A 21,634-nucleotide genomic window follows, 5' to 3' on the forward strand; every position below is an offset into this window, starting at 1 on the left:
ATTCAAGAACCATGCAGAAACCAGTACTCTGTTCATGCAGTGTTACCTAAGCATTTGGTTTGCATTATCCTTCTATCTTATTTGTTGTTCTCATTCTTGTCACTGTGTTTCTGCGGAAATATGTTCACTAGAAGTCTGCTCGTCCATATGACGAAGGTGTTCCTACCTCTTTTCCAGCCTCTGAATTTTCTTCTCTGTGACAAGCACAACACACACAGCACATGCCCATCTGAACATTCTGAAACCAAAGCAAGAACAGAGCTCACGCATGGCGATGTCGATGTGGTAATAGCAGCGCTTGGGCTCCGTGTCAACAGGGAGGGCGACGAGTGTTCCTTGGTAGAGGATGAAGCTCTTGTACTATTGGAAGAGAAGCAAGCGAGCTGGGAAGAACTGGAGGAAGCTTTCAGCGTGTTCGACGGCGACGGTGATGGATTCATAAGTCCCCTGGAGCTGCAGAGTGTGATGAGAAGGTTGGGTTTGCAGCACGATGCTGGCCATGAGGAGTGTGAAAGAATGCTCAAGGTTTTCGACAGAGACGGCGATGGAATGATCAATTTTGACGAGTTTAAAGTCATGATGCAAGGAGTTATCTGAGTTTTGTTTTTTTTTCAGAGAAAAGGTTCATCGCCGGAGCTGCCTGAGTGACTGATAACTCGATCTGAAAACATATACATACGCCCCTATCGATCAGCTGAGGCTGATAGTTTTGTTTCTTGATTTGATCAAGTGATGGTAGCTGAGCTGAACCTTTTTTTTTTTTTTTTGAAACCGAGTTGTGTTACCGAAAACTTTGCCGATGTATGGCTGCATATCAATTTGAGGAGTTCCTGTCTATCATCGGTTCATTGCTTTGATACGCACCACAGTAATGGATCGGCATGCCGCTTTGTACTGACAGGATATATTTGGCAATCAGTACACTCAGGAGTAATGTCCATAGAATAATTTCCACTGGACCTTACATGGTGGTAAAGTTATATACTTTCAGAAATATATGAACGTGGCTATGGGCCAGAAGCTCCGTCCTGGTGGTGTCAGCCCATCATATTTTTTCAGGGAAAAACTGTAGGTGCGTCTCCTCCATTCCATCGTAATCCTTCACCGATCCGAATTTGCTTCGTATAGCCTATACACCTGTCTGCCTATAAATTCCACACGACGGCAACTCATCCCCAATTCCCCCATCTATTCTTCGCCACCGGCAACATCCATCGATCGATCTCCACCCCGACTCAGGTCGCCTCCACTTCCAGCAGAGAGAGCTCCGCGCTACGCATGGATCCCACGACCGGGACAGGTTCCGGGTGCGAGGTCACCAAGAAGATCCCTAGTTGGATGATGAGGAAGACGCTAATGCAATGTATGGAGGCCGGCCACTTTGGCAAGGACGCCATGGATATGGCGCGGCTGGAACATGCACTCCCCCGCGGCGATCTTCACCGGCCGAGAGTGGGCAGCAAGACGGCGGAGCGGAGCTGCTCGGTGTGCCTCAAGAATTTCGAGGAGGACGACTACATCTGGTCGATGCCCTGCTCCCACACTTTCCATCAGCTCTGCGTCTTGGGTGACCGCTCCTGCAGGGTCTGTCACCCGGCTGCTCCCCCATCCACGGAGGAGAAACCGGAGGCCCCTCGGACTATTCATTGATTGAATGAATTCGCCCGGAATCAGTGCTTGTTTAACTGATCAATGTCGTGGCCGTGCAACAAATCTGCATTTCTCTGAAAATTGCAAAAACCTGCTACTCTCTGAATAATCTGAAATTTTTGTCTCCAGTTTTCCTGGGAATCCCTTATGGAATATTTCTTTTTGTCTCAAGTTATCCTGTGAATCCCTTATGGAAATTTGTAACCGGACGTTTAAATTCACATAGTTATATATATTTACTTCTGCTTTCTTGATATTCAGTTCAATGTCTGTAATAGCTCTTTGGGTCTTAGTATATGTTAGCCTGGTTTTCTTGGGCCAGCCAATAAGAGAAACAAAAGGGATCAACAGATTTGAGAATTCGTAATTCAGTGCATATATAGTTCCTGAAAATAATTCAGGGAGGGTGTCCATAAAAATGTTACAAGGAAAAAGCTATGCCGGCGATGATTGTTATCATATTTTTAAAAAGAATAGCTATGCCTATTTTCATTGTATTACTGTTTTATATATGACAATGACAGTGTCCCAATATTTCCCAGAAATGCTCTAGTTTAACTAAACATCAGGTTTATACACTCAGTGCGACACACATGTTGATGTATGGTCCCTTGCCTGACGAACATCAGTGTTCTTGGACCATATGATGTCATTCTATATAGTTCCTACTGATCTAACAAATTGTTGTCCTGACACAAAGCTGCATGAAGCAAATGACAGATTTATATATAACCGGGACTAGCACAATGCCGATGCTAAAGCTAGAAGGCAAGCAGAGTTTCTGTGGTAATGGCAGCACTTGGGCTCCGTGTCAACGGGGAGGGCGACGAGCGTTCCTTGGTAGAGGATGAAGCTCTTGTACTATTGGAAGAGAAGCAAGCGAGCTGGGAAGAACTGGAGGAAGCTTTCAGCGTGTTCGACGGCGACGGCGATGGATTCATAAGTCCCCTGGAGCTGCAGAATGTGATGAGAAGATTGGGTTTGCAGCATGACGCTGGCCATGAGGGGTGTGAAAGAATGCTCAAGGTTTTTGACAGAGACGGCGATGGAATGATCAATTTTGACGAGTTTAAAGTCATGATGCAAGGAGTTGTCTGAGTTTTGTTTTTTTAGAGAAAAGGTTCATCGCCGGAGCTGCCTGAGTGACTGACTTACTCGATCTGAAAACATATACTCACTCCGTTTCAAAATGTTTGACACCGTTAACTTTTTAGTACATGTTTGACTGTTCGTCTTATTCAAAAAAATTTATGAAATATGTAAAATTATATGTGTACATGAAAGTATATTTAATAATGAATCAAATGATATGAAAAGAATAAATAATTACTTAAATTTTTTGAATAAGACGAATGGTCAAACGCGTATTAAAAAATCAACGGTGTCAAATATTTTGAAACTGAGGGAGTACATACGAACCTATCGATCACCTGAGGCTGTTACTTTTGTTTCTTGATTTGAACAAGTAATGGTAGCTGAGCTGAACCATTTTCCCTTGGTTGCCTATGCTGGTTTCTGTTGTGTTACCAAAAAACTTTGCCGATGTATGGCCACATATCAATTTGAGGAGTTCCTATCTATCATCGGTTCATTGCTTTGATACGCACTCTTTGTACTGACAGGATATATTTGGCAATCAGTAAACTCAGGAGTAATAAAATAATTTTCACTGGACCTTACATGTGGTGGTATACTTGCAGAAATATACAAATGGGCTGGCAACGGGCCGGAAGCTCCGACCTGGTGGTTTCAGCCCATCATTTTTTTTAGGAGAAAACTGTAGGTGCGTCTCTGTTCCACCGTAATCCTGTCCTTGACCTTCTCCGATCCGAATTTCCTTCCAGGATTCCGTGTATAGCGGGCTATATAGCCTACACCTGTGCGCCTATATATTCCACACGACGACGACGACGACTCATCCCCAATTCCCCCATCGATTCTTCGCCACCGGCAACGCATCCATCAATCGATCTCAGATCACCTCCTCTTACCAAGTAGAGAGTGCTCTGCGCAAAAACGCATGGATCCCACGGCCGGGACAGGTTCCTCCACCAAGAAGATCCCTAGTTGGATGGTAACGGAGCTGCCAATGCTATCGACGGAGGCCAACCGCTTGCCACAACTCCCTAGTTGGATGATAAGGAAGCCGCTAATGCTATGTATGGAGGCTGGCCGCTCTGGCAAGGCCGCCGCCGCCGCCGCCACCGCGGACGCCATGGAGCAGAGCTGCTCGGTGTGCCTCAAGAGTTTCGAGAAGGACGACTGCATCTGGTCGATGCCCTGCTCCCACACTTTCCATCAGCTCTGCATCTTGGGCGACCGCTCCTGCAGGGTCTGTCACCCAGCTGCTCCGCCGTCCACCGTCGAAAAGCCGGAAGCCCCTCGGACTATGCATTGATTGAATGAATTCGCGCGGAATCAGTGCTTGTTTAACTGATCAATGTCGTGGCCATGCAACAAATCTGCAATTCTCTGAAAATTGCAAGAAACCTGCAACTCTCTGAGAACTTCATTATCTGAATTTTTTTATTTCTAGTTTTCCTGCGAGTCCCTTATGGAATATTCCGTCTCCAGTTCTCCCATGAATCCCTTATGGAAATTTGTATCGAAATGTTGAAATTTACATAGTTATATATTTCTGCTTTCTTGATCTTCAATTCAAAGTCTGTAATAGCTCTTTGCATTATCCTTCTTTTTCTCTGTTGTTCTCATTCTTGTTTCTGCGCAAACATGTTCATAGTACAAGTCTGCTCCTCCTTATACGAAGGTGTTCCTACCTCTGTTACTATGTCTGAATTTTCTTCTTTTCTGAACATTCTGAAACCAAAGCAAGAGCAGAGCTCGTGTCAGCAATTTCCCAAGATCAAACTCACCAAAGCACTCACCCTCTGAAATCTCTGAATATTGTCGGACGTGTACAGTACACTGAAGAACTCAGAAAGCAGAGAAACAAGGGAGATGGATTTTGATACCTCTAAGGGGATTGTCCCCTCGTTGTTTACATGCCACTCTAATAGTTATGAAAAAAATTAAGAATATGTTTTAATATGTAATATATCATTCCACAAACATGCAAGTTCAAATTCAATACGATCTGAACCAGGTCATCGCAACTACAAAACAGGAAACATGTAAACCTTAAAAGAACTATTCTTTCGGCCGAATCCAAAGTGTTTCCAGCCGGCTAACTACATGCAAGCAAACAGATAAATCGATGCTCAAGATTACATGTTTATATTCCAACAGCTCATACATGGCGATGTCGTGATGTCGCTGTGGTAATGGCTGTCCTCGGGCTCCAGGACATGAACGCCAATGAGGAGTGCAAGGAGCTTTCTTTGGTAGAGGATGAAGCTTCTACTGCAAGAGAAGCAAGCGAGCTGGGAAGAACTAGAGGAAGCTTTTAGCGGGAAAGTATGTTCATCTTTCGAGGGGAATCCCAATGTTGGCACTGTAATACCCCGAAACAATAGCAATCCGATCATAAAACATGAATAATAACAGATGGTACATGAATGGAATGGTGTTTGATGGAGCATGAGTAAGCACAAGAGTTGTATGATTTGTTTCATCTCTGGCCGCGGCGTTATCCTCTTACAGCCTAGTAAGATTGGTCTTGGGTTGGCATCGGGAATCTGCAGAGCGGGCAACGATGGCTGAGGCGGAGCCAATCCAAGATGCAGGTCGCATGGAAGCAATGCGAGCAGGGCATCCTCGTCAGCTTCTCTCCCGCCTCGAAATCCTCCAGGCACACAGCGCACCCGCGTTCCCTGGCGTCGCTCGCCTGCGCTTCCTGCAGCTCGGCCATGGCCTTGCTCGACGCGGGGACAGCGCCGAACCCACCGTTCCTGTACGCATCCTCCACCTCCACTACTCCATCCATGGCAGTGGCAGTGCCACGGCGCTGACGCTGAAGAATATGATCGCGAACCTGATCAACAAGCTGCTGCAAGAAGTCGGCGTTCAGTTGTATGCGGCCCCGACGAATGTCAGACCTCAAGCCCTCGCGAATGATCTCATGAGCTTCTTCCTGCGTTAATAGCGTCCGACTACCTGGGCGGTACATCAAGTTGGTGCAGTGGATCCGGTTGCCAATCTTGAAAGTATAACGGGGGAAGCCTTCGAAGCTCAAGTTCTCGATGGGAGGGAAATCTCTTGGTAGTGCTCTTGCGACCGCGGAGGCATCCACCTCCATCGATCTGCGGCAGCAACACACGCCTCCCTGCCGCAGCCGGCGCTCACCCTTCAGAAGAGATCGACAACGACAATGGCGGAGGCGAGCAGATCAATCAATAGGCGGGGTGGGGGGAATGGATCAGGAGGTAAACGAGACCTCCAAGAGACGCACCTGCAAACTATATAGCCGAAGAATTCGATCTGACTCCGCATCTTAATCGAGAGTGAATCCGACTCGGATCCACCCCCAATCACACGGATTAGTGGAGTATAAACCGCCCCAGTGCACCTAATGGTGACGAACAGTAGACATGCGTTGGGCTTTAATTTCCGGGTGCGCAGTAAGTTAACATGGGCTGTTTCCGTTACCCAGTTCAGACAAGCTTGTGATAATGGGCTTCCAGAATGGGCTGGGGGACGGCGACTAAAACTCCGAACCCCTTCTGCGCTGTTCGATTAATCTCACACCTTTCATAGAAAATAAAAATTGTCCCTGGGTAAAATCTTGAACAATCTTGTTTCGAAAAGGAAAAAAGAAAAGAAAAAAACGCCCCAGGAAACTACACGCAAAACAATGGAGAAAGAAACTGGAATTAGGACCGTGATCAAAGGGGAGCATCGACGTAATCACACACTGCTTCAAAATTAACAAGTTCAACTTCCTCAAGAAGACGTCTTCCAAAAATTTGGAGAAGTTATTCCCAAAAAAAAAAAAAAATTTGGAGAAGTGCATTTGTACCAAACTGCATCATTGCTAAACTTGATTTTTACCCCCATAAATAGGAGCGGGGAATGCTAGGGGACGGAATACCGTCCCCCTAACGGGATAGCTCCTCTCCACACGCGATTCTTATCCATACACTCACTTGCCGTCGTCACCGTCCCCCGCTGCCGCCGCGTCCGTCCCCCATCGCCTCCTCCTCCTCCGCCGCCGTCGCGCCCGTCCGCCGCTGCCGCCGCGCCCGTCCCTCGCCGACGCTGTCGCTGTCCCCCGCCGCCGCCACCGCCGCGGTGGTGTCCGTCCCTGTCGACGCCGCAGTCGCCGCCGCCGCCGCGCCCATCCCCCACCGTCGTCGCGCCCATCCCCCGCTACCGCCGCCGTCGCCGCGCCCGTCATCTGCTGCCGCCGTCGCCGTCCTCGTCTACAAGGGACGGCTGCTGGGGGCGACCGCGCGTGTCGGCAGTGGCGAAGCCACCGTAGGGGCCAGGGAGGGCCAACACCCCCCTAACCCCTATGTGACCTCCCCTCCCCTCTCTTCTCCCAAGGATAATTAGCCTTTATAATCTAGCAATTAATTATATTATTAGTTGCGGATGAGACTAACTATATAGGACAACTGCCTAGCTATATATATAGGACTTATGAAATGACTTAGTTAACTGATTTATCATTTTAAAAATGATTGCAAGACTCTAATTAAAATCATGGAACAAACTGTTTAATCATCCATATATTAAAAATATTACTGAATTTTAAATTGGCAAATTATCATCTATGGGTTCTCATTCTCTCTTGTAGCTAATCGCTATAACATGTATGATGTCGAGTTAGCGATCATACATCAATGCTACAATATCACTGTTCACCGAACCTTAAGTGAGTTATCACGTCTCGTAGATGGCACCCCCCATCTTTAAATCCTGGCTTCGCCACTGCGTGTCGGGGTGCTCCTCTCCCAACGGGATGCCCAACTATATCTAGTAGGAATCACCTTATACCTGGTAGGTATCATCCGATACCTCGCAAGTATCATGTGATACATGGTAGAAATCGTCTGATACCTCGCGAGTATCATGTGATACGTGGTAGAAATCGTCTGATACATGACAGGTATCGCATGATACCTTGTGAGTATCACGCGATACGTGGTTGAAATCATTTGATACCTGACAGGTTTCACATGATACCTCGCGAGTATCACGCGATACGTGGTAGAAAATCGCATGATACCTGATAAGTATCACATGATATTTGCAGGTATCACCTGAAACGTGTGTAGAATCGTCTGATAACTGATAGGTATCACACCTTATACATATTCGGGATCATTCTGTTGTGTAGAATTGTCTGATACCTGATAGGTATCACACCTGATACCTGATAGGTATCACACCTGATACCTACTCGGGATCATCCCGTTCGAAAACGGGATACCGTTATATAGCAGCCCCCATAGGAGCAGTGCGCGGTCAATTGGCATTATTCAGTCGTAGCTTTACGACCTGTATCCATTGCTCTAGCTCAGAGTGCAGCTCCTCCAAAACATCGTTGTACGAGGACATCGCCGAGCGGCAGACGGGGCAGCTGTCTCTGATCACAAGCCAACCGAAGATGCAGCGCTGATGGAACGAGTGCGAGCACGCATCATCCTGAGCTCCTCGTCTTTCTCCCCGAAATCCTGCAGGCACACGGCGCACGCCTCCTCCCTCGTCTCCCCCAGCCTCGGCCGGTGCAGCGACTCCAGTCGATGGTCGTCGATGCCGGCTCGTGCCTGTAGCCGTCTTCGATCCATCTCTTCGCTTACGCTGGCCAAGTAATCCCGTAGCCATCTTCGCTGCCGCATCTCCCTGTGAGGAAGCTGATGATGATAGCGATCGTATTGCTGTGCCTGCACTGGTGGGCTGTGCAGTAGCGTGTATCTTCTTCCCCGCATCATGGTCTCCACGCGGATCCGATTAGCGTCCCGGAGAGGCGGCCGGTTAGAATCGACACGTCGTGTGCGCTCCATTGATTGGTTTGCACTTTGCAGCTTGGCTTAATTCCGTCCTAGCGATGGATACAAGATTTAACGATGAGTCGATTAGAGACAACGGGTAGATGAATCTCGATCTCCTACTGCTTTGTTATAGGCAGAATAAGGCAGTATAGTATACGGATTTGATTCGCCTTCAGACGTGATCGGCATGGTATGTCGAGGAGACGAACAAAAAGATTGATATGGAGGTAGACTGCACGTGTTGGGCTTTAATTTCCGGGCGTGCAGCCCATGACGGACGTTAATGTCGGCCTGTTTAGCCCAGTTCGTAGAAGCATGGTGCAGCCCGGCAGTGGGCTTCCAGAATGGGCTGGCTTCCTTTGATCTCCGAACCCCCCGGCCCTCTGTTTCAAGCTCCCGAGAAGCGGGAAAATGGCGATCGAGTTGATTGGGTATTTTGCAATGCCGTGCGTCACGTCGATGATTGGGTCAGGTAGATGCTGTTATTACTTGCTAACAGCTAAAACTCACGTGCTTAGAGGATGAGGATTATAATTTAATGCACACAAGTAATCTGAAAAAAGGCAATTGCGGATTTACAGTCAACAGATGTTGAATTAGAGGAAGCGTTCAGTGTATTCTATTTTGACGGTGATGGGTTCATATGTTCCTTAGAGTTGCAAAATGTGATGATAAGGATGCTAGGTATGAGGACTGTGAAAAGATGATTCATGTTTTTGACAAAGATGGTGATGGCAGGATTAGATTGGATGAGTTCAGAGCTGTGTGACTAAAACCTCTTTCTTGTTAAGTTTAACTGGTATAGAACTAGTATGATTCAGCTCAAGTTCATTGTTGGTTCATGTTAATGGGGATTCCTAAAAAGTGGAGCATTACTTTACTTGTCTTCCCATACTAGCAATGTATCTCAAATTCACAATTGAGCTTCATAAATGAAAGGCGAAATTTGGAAGCACCCATATATTAATAGTCTGACTTGAAACACTACTACAAATACATTATTGAAGTTTATGCAATGTAAATCTAGGATAGAACAATTAACATTAGTAGTTGAAAATATTTGTTTGTTACAGTAAATTCGTTTTCTAATTTTATATTCTCTAACCTCAGATAGAACAATTAACATTAGTAGTTGAAAATATTTGTTTGTTACAGTAAATTCGTTTTCTAATTTTATATTCTCTAACCTCATTAAGAAAGAAGACCCCATCCCCAAAAATAGGATAGGCACTAGCGGTCGGAGATCAAAACTCCGAACCCCCATTGCCTTCTTTGATTCATGTTTCAGTGGTATGTGCGAACTCTACCCTTTCTGAACATTATTGTTGTATGTTTAACCAGTCACATATGCTAAAAAATATGAAACATATGTTTATAACTAATATCTGCAAGATTATCTGAAATAAATACATAGAGATGAAACATTTGTACTTCAATCGAAGAACAGACTGGGTTGTCAGATTTACTGCTGGGAGTATGAACCAGGTATATGGAGCCCAACTAGTGAAGAGTAAAGAAGATGGATTCTAATCTCTCGGGTAGACATCTATCCGATTCTTGCATGTCAACTAAATGATTATGAAAAATTTTCAAAAAAAATTACAAGATATATTAATATGTAATATATCACTTCACAAACATGTAAGTTCAAATTCGACTTTTATAAGTTGTAACAAAAATAACAAATTAAACTCTAACTAGTATACGTATATTCATAGTCAAATTTGTTATTTTTGTTATAACTTGTAGAAGTCGAATTTGAACTTGCATGTTTGTAAAATGATATATTACATGTTAAACTATCATGTTAATTTTTTTGAAAATTTTTTATAACCATTGAGATGACATGAAAAAAACGGATGGACGTCCACCCGAGTGTTTAAAACAGTTTTCCCACAAACTACACACTAACATGAAAGCAGAAAAAAAAAAGGAACAGTTTTTTATCTGAACCAAGGAAAGAAATTTCTGTTGCACCATGACGTGGAAAGTAAGTGTGTGTTGTGTGAAGTGTGAACGAGTCAGTCAATGCAGTCAACACTAACAAACCCCACACTGTATCTACTAGTCTTCGTCGTCCTCGTCCTCGGGCTTTCCTAGTCCTTGCCGCGACGAAATCAGCACATGCCACTCACAGAATCGGTCTTGCAGTCCACTACTCTTCTGGGAATTTGGCGTGAAATCCACCGCGCGACGCGGACGCAATCCCAACAACTACAGAGAAATCGCAACGCGCAGCCGCGCAGCGCAGTCGCAATTTCTCAGTACATCACCACGCCATCTGGTAGTGAAGACACGGCGAGTGACTCGATCGACTGGACTGCGAAGAACGCTTGTGTGCAGCGACGCGCGAATTTCCGGGGATTTGTTGCTGCCACCTACCGGCCGGAGTCCATGGAGGCAGCACTACTAGTCCACTACTACCACCGTACTATCTACTACTATGAAGTATTATAAACGAGCGAGCAGTTTACTCTGCAGTCGCCGCCGTCCCCGATAGGGACAAAATGGCGGGGAATCCTGTCAGGTCTGGAAATTTGCATGAATTCTTCCCGACGCGACGCAGACGCGGCGAGAAATTTCCCAAACGCGGGAATGATCGCTAATAAATCAGCATAATTTGCTAGTGAAGTTCAAGAAAACAAGCACCTGACTAGCAAAGCAAATACTTCAGATTTATACGCGTATGAGGGTACTAATGGTTGACGGTGACGCCGGGCGGCGAGCTCCGGCGCCGGCCACCTCACCGGCAGCGGAGGAGGCGGAGTTCCTCTGGGAGCTCCGCAAGTACGTCCTGCTTCTGGCCACGCTCGCCGCCACGGTCACCTACACGGCGGGGCTGGACCCGCCGGGCGGGTTCTGGACGGACAACGTGGGCGAGCTCCTCGCCGGCGACCCGGTGCTCCAGAAGACCTACCCTCGCCGCTACAAGGCCTTCTTCTACTGCAACGCTACCGCGTTCGTCGCCTCCCTCGTCATCGTCAACCTCCTCCTCGTCCGCTTCCTGTGCCGCCGCCGGTGGTGGCTGCGCGCGCTCCAGGCCGCGATGATACTCGACATGTTCGGCCTCATGGGGGCCTACGCCGCCGGCAGCAGCAGGGAGGCGGCCATGTCCGCCTACATCCTCGTTCTCGTCATCTTGGTCTGCTCCTACGTCTCCGCCCATGTCCTGCTCTACGGGCTGACGACGGCGCAGGTGAGCGCGCCGGACGCGCCGGAGCGGGTGGAGCGCGCGCGCAAGTACCTGCTCATCTTCGCGACTCTGGCGGCGACCGTGGCGTACCAAGCCGGGCTGAGCACGCCGGGCGGATTCTGGCCAGGCAGCCTTGAGAACCAGCACCTCGCCGGCGACCCCATGCTCCGCGGCAACCACCCGTACCGATTCATGGTGTTCTTCTACTTCAACACCACGGCGTTCGTCGCGTCGCTGGTCACCATCATGCTGCTCATGAGCAGGACCGTGTCGCGCCACGGGTTCAGGTCGAGCGCACTCTGGGTGTGCGTGGGCGCGGCCATGGTCGGGCTCATGGGCGCCTTCGCCGCCGGCAGCTGCCGCAGCTTCAAGACGTCCATCTACGTCATCGCGTTGGTGGGCGCCGTCCTGCTCTACATTGCCATCCAGTTCATGGTGTTCATCAGCGAGCCCGTGAAGGATTGGCTCCACCGTGCTGGAGAGACGCTGCAAAAGTGCTTGAAATTGGATGAACTGGAGCAGCGAAATCAGCAGCAGATCACACTATCCAACCAAGGCAATGGCGACGCCTACCTTCTTCTCAAGAAATCTCGCATGTACTTGCTCCTGCTTGGGATTCTCGCGGCGAGCGTCACATACCAAGCAGGACTGAACCCGCCGGGAGGCTTCTGGCAAAGCGATGGCACCGACGGATACCGCCATTACCTCGCCGGCGATCCGGTTCTTCACATCACGTATCACCGGCGATACATGGTGTTCTTCTACTCCAACGCCACCGCCTTCATCGCGTCGCTGGTCATCCTCATCCTCCTCTTGAGCAACATGATCAGCACGCAGGGGATCAAGTACTGTGCGCTGCAGGTCGCCATGATTCTGAACTTGTTTGGCCTGATCGGAGCTTACGCCGCTGGGAGCTGCAGGCAGGCGTCCAAATCCGTGTACGTCTCGGTTCTTGTTTTGCCGGTGTTTCTCTATGTTGGTATCCATGTCTTGGTGTTCATGCTCGAAGTGTCTCCGACATGGGCGACATGGCGAGTAGAAGTGAGGGAGAAGCTGAAGCAATGTATGCCTGAATGGCTCAAGAATCTGCTTGAGTTGGAGAAGCATGTCGAGGAGGAAGAGGAAGAGTGGAAGCTGGAGAAGAGGCGAAAGCTCCTACTCCTCGTTGCGATTCTTGCAGCAAGCCTCACCTACGAAGCAGGCATGAACCCACCGGGTGGTTTATGGCAGGAGAAGAAGTCCGGCCATGTCGGTGACCCGGTGCTCAACAACGACAACTACCGGCACCGCTACCTGGCGTTCTTCTTCTGCAACACCACGGCGTTCGTCGCGTCCTTGGCCATCATCATGCTGCTGGTGAACCGGAAGCTCTCGGCGAGAGGAATCCGGTCGTACGCGCTGCGGGTGTGCGTGATCCTTGTCCTCGTCGGGCTCATGGGGGCCTTCGCCGCCGGCAGCTGCAGGAAGGTGAAGACGTCCATCTATGTCTTCGTCTTGGTCCTCGCCGTTCTGCTCTGCATCGCGTTCCAGGTCGCACTGGTCGTGTCGGGGTCGCTGCGACGTCTCGTCAACAGCCTCCTCTCCAAGCTAGGGGCGCCGCTTGAGGAGGACGCCGGTGAGCGGCTGCCGCACACGGCCGCCGACGGCGGCGACGGCGAGCCTCGCGATCTCTGGGACGAGAAGCTCCCCAAATACTTGCTGCTCCTCGCAGCGCTCGCGGCGGCCGTCACCTACCAAGCCGCGATGAGCCCGCCCGGTGGCCTCTGGGATGACGGCCAAACCGAGCACATCGTCGGTGACCCTGTTCTCCTGACCAACTATGCACGTCGCTACAAGGTCTTCTTCTACTGCAACGCGACGTCGTTCATGGCGTCGCTGGTGATAATGGTGTTGCTGCTGATCAAGAGGGTGAGCAACACCCAGCCGGCGCTCCTGGCGCTGCACGCCGCCATGATACTGGACCTGTTCGGCCTCATGGGCGCGTACGCCGCCGGGAGCTGCAGGAGGGTGACGACGTCGGCTTACATCTTGGCACTGCTCGTCGGGGTTTCGGCGTACATTGTTGTTCTTGTGGTGGTGTCCGTTGGTGTGGCGAGATGGATGAAGAAGGTGATGGACAAGGTGGGGGAGAAGCTCACACACTGCTTCTCCTTTGAAGATTTGTAGAGCCAAAGCCTGACTCCATGGCCCTGATGGATGGTGATCCTCTTTGTACAGTCACAACTCTGCCTGCAGAAGGAGGGTTTTTCCTAGGATTTGTACATAGTTCTATGTTGAATTTGATTTCCATATGTGTAGGAATTTCTAGTTTACTTGGTTTTTTTCATGTACATTGTAGTTTGTTTTTGAATTGTTGACAGCTTCTAGTTGCAATGCATGGAACCTTTTGTACTCATTGTACTAGCATAACTCGGATTAATTCTACTATACTACGTTTCATGTGGTTGGGAACTCTACCCTCCGGCACGAAAAACGGAACGGTCCATTAGCGCGTGATTAATTAAATATTTGCTATTTTTTAAAAAAATAGATCAATATGATTTTTTTAAGTAACTTTCATATATAAACTTTTTGTAAAAAACGCACCGTTTAGCAGTTTGAAAAGCGTGCGCGTGGAAAACGAGGGAGGGGGTTGGGAACAAGGTAGAATGAACACAGCCTAATAGAAGCACCGGATAGTTACTCTTTTTTTCTTTTTGAATAATATCTTGTAACATAACTAATAAACTCTAAGAAATTTCCCGTCAAAAAAAACTTCACTAAGAAATTTACAATTATCTTGTAAGTAGTTCCATTAAAAAGAAAAAAAAAACATTACCGACTACTGGACGGTTAAATTGATTAAGTATTGCTCATATAACAACTATTTTGCTACAAGAGGAAATAAGTAAAACAAAAATGAAAGAACTGTTACATGGTCAACAATTTCTGTCCTACATCCTTTTCATGTCAATTGACATGAGTACAAGTACACTACTTCTAATTAGTAATTACACATGAAAAGATTTGGGAAATGTACAAAATCTTTACACCCACCAGGGGCAGAAACCGTCAGACTAATTACGTATTGCCATCTACAACATAATGAATGAATGATCTTACCTACAAAATAGTCCTGGAATGGCCAAAAAAAACATCCATCGGCTGGTCGTTATGCTTTCTTGAGTTAAGAGTTAAGAGTGTTCCCTTTTGTTAATGACGTATTTACTGTACGTCTTCACTAAAAGCCCTGTAAATGAAGTCCCTGAACCTTTTGCAGTATTGCTTTGGATCAACAGCCGATATGGAGTTGGGATCATATTGCATGGATTTGTAGGCATGCTCAAGCTTCTTGCTGATATCATAGTCTTGTAGGATATCAATGATTCCAAAGAACAGGATAACGTCCTGGAATTCCCCTGTTGGTTCGCCAATGAGCTGGGATTCGCTTTCAGGATTCTTCACAACATTCTCCACCCTTGAGGGCATGCTAATCCCTAGCTTGACTGGTGCTTTTCTGCAAAATTATAAGTAGTGTGTTACTTCTTTGGAGTTGATATTTTTCTGTTTTAACTTTCAAAGTGCATATAATACAGACGTTGCTAATGCAGTATAAAGAAGGCTAGGTAGAACAGAGAAACTGCTGTTGTGAAAGCTTCTTTTGTGGTGTCCTGAAAGATGGAGCTTCTTCAGATGAAAGCAGTGGCACTTCTTTCTTTTTGAATGAACGAATTGTTGAAGAATAGCAGCTGATATATAGATGAAAAAGTTCACCACGTTCTAAAATCTTTAAGAAAACATTGTGTTTGCATTTTTGAAACATATATGATTGTATTTAACTGAAAATAGCCTATATAACCATGTTTTAGACGCAAATGCATCCTGAAAATACACTACCTTTTTTCCTCATCTTCAAGAGCAGTTTGAGTTGTCTCGTTGTCAGGACTGCTGCTGTCTGTAACCAAGAAAAAAGTATTTTCAGGCCCATGACTTAAAATGCATCTCCTAAAAAATTTATAAGTATTCGAAACAATCACTATAGTGTGAACATATCTTTGCATCGGTCTTTGAAGTGAACGCCAACCAGAAGACTGTAATCCATAATTCTCTCTTGCTCCAGAAACTCACAATCTTTGTCCACTTGCCTGGTATGAAAAAACAAACAAATGATTGCTTGCATATATTTTTAAAAATGTCTGCTGACACAGATTGGCTTTGGAACCTCAAATATACTTTCCTTGTACTTTTTGGACAAATGAATTTTGAGTACAAGTACTTCCCCCGTTTTATATTATAAGACTTTCTAGCATTGTCCATATTCATATAGATGTTAATAAATCTAGACATATATGTGTGTCTAGATTCATTAACATTTATATGAACTAGGAAGGTAGCCCGCGCAGTTGCGCGGGCATCTTATTTAAAATATCTTTTTTTTGTTGTTATTATGATTTTTTACATTATGACTTGGTCTCTCGGTGAAAGAATTTATGAATTTATGGTTGAAAAAAAATAGGTAAAAAAATAGTTGTCTCTTAGGTTGACTTGCCCGCCCTACTCTCTCTATCTCCCTTCCTTTCCAGTGGCTATGTCCTATCTACTCCCTCCGTCTCAAATATAATAACCGGATTCCTTTTCAGTGGCTATGTCCTATCTACTTCCTCCGTCTCAAATATAATAACCTACGATTGAATGAGATGTTTCCTATTACAATGTATCATGACAGGGAGTCTATCCAGATGCGTTGTACTATGAAACATCATATTCAATCCTAGATTCTTATATTTTGGGATGGAATGAGAAAGTATTTCCCTTAATTAATGGATTGGGTGTCAGCTATTGGGCTGGTGCCGTAGACCTCTTATTGCAAGGATGACTCGTCCAAATTGCCGCAGACCTCTTATTGCAGAGGACGGGAGGATGGAGCCACCAAAATTGTGTGTTGCAGACGGATTGAAAGGTGTTGCTGGTGAGGTGTACATATATGTATGCAAGGCGGTGTATATGTATGTAGTCTTGCCTTGTGTACACAATTATGGAACTAATCTTCGTTTATTCATGACAAATCCATGCGCTGCACGTGCCTAATCTTGCCATATGTGATTAGATTTTGCTTTGACATTAATTTCGAATCTCTTGCCTCCCATACACAATTATATATGGAACTAATCTTCGTTAGTTCATGTTATGGAAATAACCCATGCACTGCACGTGCGGGCCCTAGGGGTTCTCAACTCTCTTGTTGCGCCACGTGGCGACTTAAGAACGTTTTGAGGGAGCCACGTGGCAGCTTGAGAGCGTTTGTAGGAAGTTTAATGGACTTTTAGTATATAATAGATAGATGTGGGTAATGCTGAAAAGTCTTATAACCTGAAACGGAGGTAGTAGTAAATAGAGAAAGGGAAACACTCTAGATATGCAATTTGGGGAGAGCAAAAATACCTGCAGAAATCTTCATACCATGATCCCTCTAACCGGAAAATGAAATTTAGATCAAGGTCCTTCAAAGTGGTAGTCTCATCAATTTGATCGAGGGGTTTGTCCGTTGTGCGACCATGTGATGATCCTTTCAAATCAAAGCGTCTGTGGATTGAATAGTTGGAGCAGAAAAGATTCCCCATTATAACAAACCGAACCTGTACTTATCAACGGTAACAAAATCTGAGCATTTGTCAGGCATCAATTTTTCTTATGACAGTTTGATCAATTGATCATAGCATTTGCTAACCTTTTTCTGAATAGCTCCTGTAATTTTAACACAATGCAGGCCAAAAAATTTTGTTACTAGAGTATTATCAAAAGATCGAACATGTTTATAATAGGCTGGAAGCATCCTCAGAAGTACCTGATCATAAAAAAAAAACATAAATGCAACAGGAAATGTTGAATCTCTTCTAAATTAGCTAAACAAGGAAGAATGGAGCTTACTTTAACTTCTGCTTTCTTCATTGTTTTGATCATGTACTTGTCATCATTGGTGAAATAAAAGAAACTTCCACTTTTACCGGGAGATGAAAGCTCCAGCAGTGCATCATCCCCGCAAATGGAGAGCATGTAGTCTCCTGGGTCAACATCAAAGAGCTTGCGCAAAGTCCTGTGGTGAATTATACATGAACAAATCAACACAAGTTTTGAAGCTTCCAGCAACAGTTAAGAGAATGAAGTTACTCTCTGTAGGACAAAATAAAGAAGGAACATTTAATGACACATTTTTTTGAACGGTACATTTAATGACATATTGCATCCTGGATGTAGAGGCTGGGGATGTAATTTACCTTCCTTATCTAAAAAACTTATCAATTTTTTTTTGAACACTCAAAATCTTTGCACGTCAATATATTAGAAATCTATAAGAATGACCATATATTACAGTATCTCAAAATCTTTGCACGTCAATATATTATAAATCTAAAAGAATGACCATATATTACAGTATCTTAATATACTGACCTGAAAACCAATGGACAGTAGTCCTTCCACCGGAAATCACATGACTGGTGAGGAGGAGTATGCTTTGATCCTTCAGGAGGAAATCTTGTCCACACCTTCTCTTTCGGATCAAATGCTGATGATTTAAGATCCAATGAAGCAGGAGCTGACTGCCTTCCTACAGCATGTCTGTATCCCCAAATAATATGAACAGCAAATGTCAATGCATCGAATTTAGAAGACCAATGCATCAGCATTCAGAAAACACCAATGACAGAATAATTAAGGGATAAGTCCATTTTACCCCCTCAACTTTTCATGTAGTCTAAAACACACCCACTAACTTGAAAACCGGGTATTTAACCCCCTCTAACTTTTAAAACCATGCAAAGGAACCCCTCATGCAAACTTAAGTGGATTTCATCTGATGTGGCAGTCCAATCAACCCAAGAAAACAAATAAAAAATCGATCAGTGCTCTTGCTCTCTCTGTCCACACGGGATTACCACGATGAGCGGCGGAGTGAGGCAGTGAGCTAGAGCGAGGGCCATGAGATAGTGCCGACGGTGCTGGATGCTGATAGTGCCGAGGCCGAGCTCCGCGTCCTTCCACCTCCGTCCTCCGCCGGTCGCCAGCACACGGCGTTGCCCCGAGACAGATCTGGGCACGCATGGAGCAGGCGACGACGAGGCAGAGCTCAACCTCGACATCACCGGAGCTCGAGCTTGCACTTGTGGCGCATGGATGAGAAGGCGCTTGGGGAGGCGGCAGAGGGAAGGAGGGAGCTTGAGCTAGCCGACGGATGGAGGAGGCGCTCCGGGAGCCAGAGCTTGAGCTTCCCTGTAAGATCGGCATCAGCTGTGAGCTCGATCTCCCCTTCCCCGTCGCCCTTGCGAGAACCGGCGAGGTTGAGCTCCCTTTCACCCTTTCAAGAGCCGGTAAGCTCCATACCCCCTTCCTCATCGTCGCCCCCTTGTCCGCCCCTCCTACACCGACCGCCAATGAGCACAAGCTCAAGATCCGCCTCCTCTGCTGCCTCTAGAGCTCGATCTTCTCCATGAAATCGTACCAGCGAGCTCGAGCTCAAGCTCCCCCTTCCCGAGCGACTCCTCTTCAGAGCCGACGCGTCACACCAGCTTGCTGGTGGACCTCGAGCTACTTGGGGACGCCGAGTTCATCGAAGGCGACGAGGCTTGGGGATGAGGAACTCGAGCTTGACGAGGTGCCAGCGCTTGCCGTAGCATCTCCCTAGCATGCGTGCACATGAGAGGGGAGCTCGTCGGCCATGGCTAGAGGGAGGAGGCCGGGGATGGAGGGAGGGAGCTCATCGCTGCTTCCGCTCCTTAGGAGCTCATCCAAAGAGAGGAGGAAGAAGAAGAGGACTGGTGGGACCCTATGTTGACGTGGTGTCCAAAACCGTCCAAAACCTGTCTAAAACCGCTATATGATGTAAAATGTACGGTTTTACTAGTTGGAGGGTGTATTATGGCCGGTTTTGTAGTTCGAGGTGTATTTTAGACAAACATAAGAGTTCGAGGGTGTAAAATGGACTTTTCCCAATAATTAACTATTTGTCATTCTTACAAGTGATTCTTGCTTTTGGACTCACATGTCATAGACAACAAATTGCAAATTCTTAATTACCATATCTTAAAAGTGTCAATTAGTCAACATGTGTAATAACATGAGTGGACATGAAGCAAATCATCTCACCTGATACCCAGCTGCAAGTTGAGCATCAGTTCGTAGTTCTTGTGGCCCTTGGAGATGGTCTCCCCCTGCTTCTTCCCCGGCTTCGGCAGCGTGGGCGCGCGCATACACGACGGTGTCCGCACCCATGACCTGTCGTTGCGAGTCTCCTCGACACCGTCCTCCCCCTCAACCAGGCTGTCAATGTCGGACGACATGCTGTTCCTCCTGCTCGACCTCCTCCCTTGGTCAGCTCCGACCTCCGGCGGCCGCCACATCCCTTGGTCAGCGGCGACCTCCGGCGGCCGCCACACCGGCTTCTTCGTCACGGGCTCCACCCCGGGCCATGTCAGCACCTTCTGCGACGGCAGCAGCGACACCGTCTTCCCCTCGGACATCTCCAGCTCCTCGAGCAGCTTCGTGATCACCTCCTTGGGTTCCCGGGGCAACGGCACCGCCGGGCCACCGGACGGCGGGTAGTACACGCCCTTGCCCTGCGTCTCGCCGGACTCCTGGCACCACAGGCCGATGTACATCCCGCCGTCGGACCACCGGAACGTGCCCTGCCCCTTGGGCTTGGCGTCCTCCCACGCGCCGTCGTACCGGTCGCCGTCCGCCCATATCACCGTCCCGCGGCCGTGCATCTCGCCGGCCTTCCACGTCCCGATGTACTCGTGGCCGCCGCGCCAGATGTACCGGCCGTGCCCATCCTGCAGCCCGTCGCGCCAGTGGCCGTCGTACACGTCGCCGTTGACGTACGCCTGCGTGCCGCGGCCGTGCCGGAGGTTGTTCGCCCACAGCCCGGCGAACGTGTCCCCGAGCTCGCCGATGTAGGTCCCTTGGCCGTGCATGTACCCGCCGGCGAGGTCGCCCTCGTAGATGGCGCCCGACGACCACGAGAACTTGCCGCGCCCGGCCGCGCGGCCGCCGCGCCACGACCCCTCGTACATGCTGCCATCCGTCCAGAGATACTTGCCGGCGCCGTGGGGGAGGTCGCCTCGCAGGTCGCCCTGGTAGAAGTCTCCGCTGGGCAGCAGCTGGTCGGAGTGGCTGGGCTCGCCGAGGGACGCCTCGTCGACGTCGTCGTCGTCGGTGTCGACGTCGTCGAGGACGGAGTCGATGTCGTCGTCGCCGTCTTCGTACTGGTAGATGGTGTTGGAGGTGGAGGAGCTGACGGAGAGGCTTGGGGTGAGCGTGACGGGGTCACCTCCGGTGGCCGCCGCCGCCGCACCATCGAAGGCGGCGCCGGAGGGGACGACGGAGCCGCGGAGGATGGTGGAGTACTTGAGCTTGCGGATGCTCGCCTCCCACAGCCGGCTGGCCGGGGGAGGGAGCGGGTTCATCTTCTTCCCGGTCGCCGTCGTGGCGTCCTCCTCCGAGCGTAGCTCAACGTGACAGGGTCGTCAGAGCGAGGGTGTGCATGGCTGGCGATGGATGGGTGGCGCGGTGGAGGGAGCTGCAGGGGCGGGCAAGAAAATGTGTTTGGATAGGTTGGGGGTTGGGAGGAGTTGTCGGGGTGGATGGCGCTGCGCCGCGCACGCCGAGGAGAGCTCGGGGGGCGAAGCATTTGGAAGGAGGCAGAGGCAGCGGTGAGGCAGAAAGACATGAGCGCTCTAAAAATAGGCCAAAGAGACAAATAGCAGTAGTAGCATCTCCATTTCTGCTTCGGTCTTGGGGACTTTTGAAATGTTTTTCCATGGCAAAAGGCATCATTTGTCTTCCCAAGATTCACCAGGTTGACTTCAGTTTTGGGGCTCGCACTGTTCAGATGCTCAGGTCAAACAGTAGATGCTCCTTTCCA

The 21,634-nt window shown here is 48.1% G+C and overlaps 6 protein-coding genes across 6 annotated transcripts; 4 read left to right on the forward strand and 2 right to left on the reverse strand.

Annotated features, from left to right (window-relative positions):
- The first annotated feature begins 147 nt into the window (after positions 1-147).
- LOC127757345 (probable calcium-binding protein CML46) lies at positions 148-648 on the forward strand. The gene is made up of 2 exons (XM_052282851.1): positions 148-525; positions 616-648. The coding sequence occupies exons 1-2, from the start codon at positions 148-150 to the stop codon at positions 646-648; spliced, it is 411 nt and encodes a 136-aa protein (XP_052138811.1).
- Positions 649-1,139: 491 nt separating this feature from the next.
- LOC127757887 (uncharacterized) lies at positions 1,140-2,114 on the forward strand. The gene has a single exon (XM_052283479.1). The coding sequence runs from the start codon at positions 1,279-1,281 to the stop codon at positions 1,648-1,650; it is 372 nt and encodes a 123-aa protein (XP_052139439.1). The 5' UTR covers positions 1,140-1,278; the 3' UTR covers positions 1,651-2,114.
- A 325-nt stretch (positions 2,115-2,439) lies between these two features.
- Positions 2,440-2,748, forward strand: LOC127757346 (calmodulin-like protein 2). Its single transcript, XM_052282852.1, has one exon. The coding sequence runs from the start codon at positions 2,440-2,442 to the stop codon at positions 2,746-2,748; it is 309 nt and encodes a 102-aa protein (XP_052138812.1).
- Positions 2,749-5,185: 2,437 nt separating this feature from the next.
- Positions 5,186-5,855, reverse strand: LOC127756497 (uncharacterized). The gene has a single exon (XM_052281840.1). The coding sequence runs from the start codon at positions 5,843-5,845 to the stop codon at positions 5,252-5,254; it is 594 nt and encodes a 197-aa protein (XP_052137800.1). The 5' UTR covers positions 5,846-5,855; the 3' UTR covers positions 5,186-5,251.
- A 5,307-nt stretch (positions 5,856-11,162) lies between these two features.
- Positions 11,163-14,131, forward strand: LOC127756932 (uncharacterized). The gene has a single exon (XM_052282319.1). The coding sequence runs from the start codon at positions 11,230-11,232 to the stop codon at positions 13,900-13,902; it is 2,673 nt and encodes an 890-aa protein (XP_052138279.1). The 5' UTR covers positions 11,163-11,229; the 3' UTR covers positions 13,903-14,131.
- Positions 14,132-14,559: 428 nt separating this feature from the next.
- On the reverse strand, positions 14,560-21,383 carry LOC127756877 (phosphatidylinositol 4-phosphate 5-kinase 6-like). Its single transcript, XM_052282259.1, has 8 exons — positions 19,858-21,383; positions 18,166-18,333; positions 17,644-17,809; positions 17,444-17,560; positions 17,158-17,351; positions 15,768-15,860; positions 15,613-15,669; positions 14,560-15,232 (listed from the first exon to the last, which is right to left on the reverse strand). The coding sequence occupies exons 1-8, from the start codon at positions 21,174-21,176 to the stop codon at positions 14,941-14,943; spliced, it is 2,406 nt and encodes an 801-aa protein (XP_052138219.1). The 5' UTR covers positions 21,177-21,383; the 3' UTR covers positions 14,560-14,940.
- Positions 21,384-21,634: the final 251 nt, after the last annotated feature.

This window comes from Oryza glaberrima, chromosome 12 (assembly GCF_000147395.1).
Source record: "Oryza glaberrima chromosome 12, OglaRS2, whole genome shotgun sequence".
NCBI classification, from domain to species: Eukaryota; Viridiplantae; Streptophyta; class Magnoliopsida; order Poales; family Poaceae; genus Oryza; species Oryza glaberrima.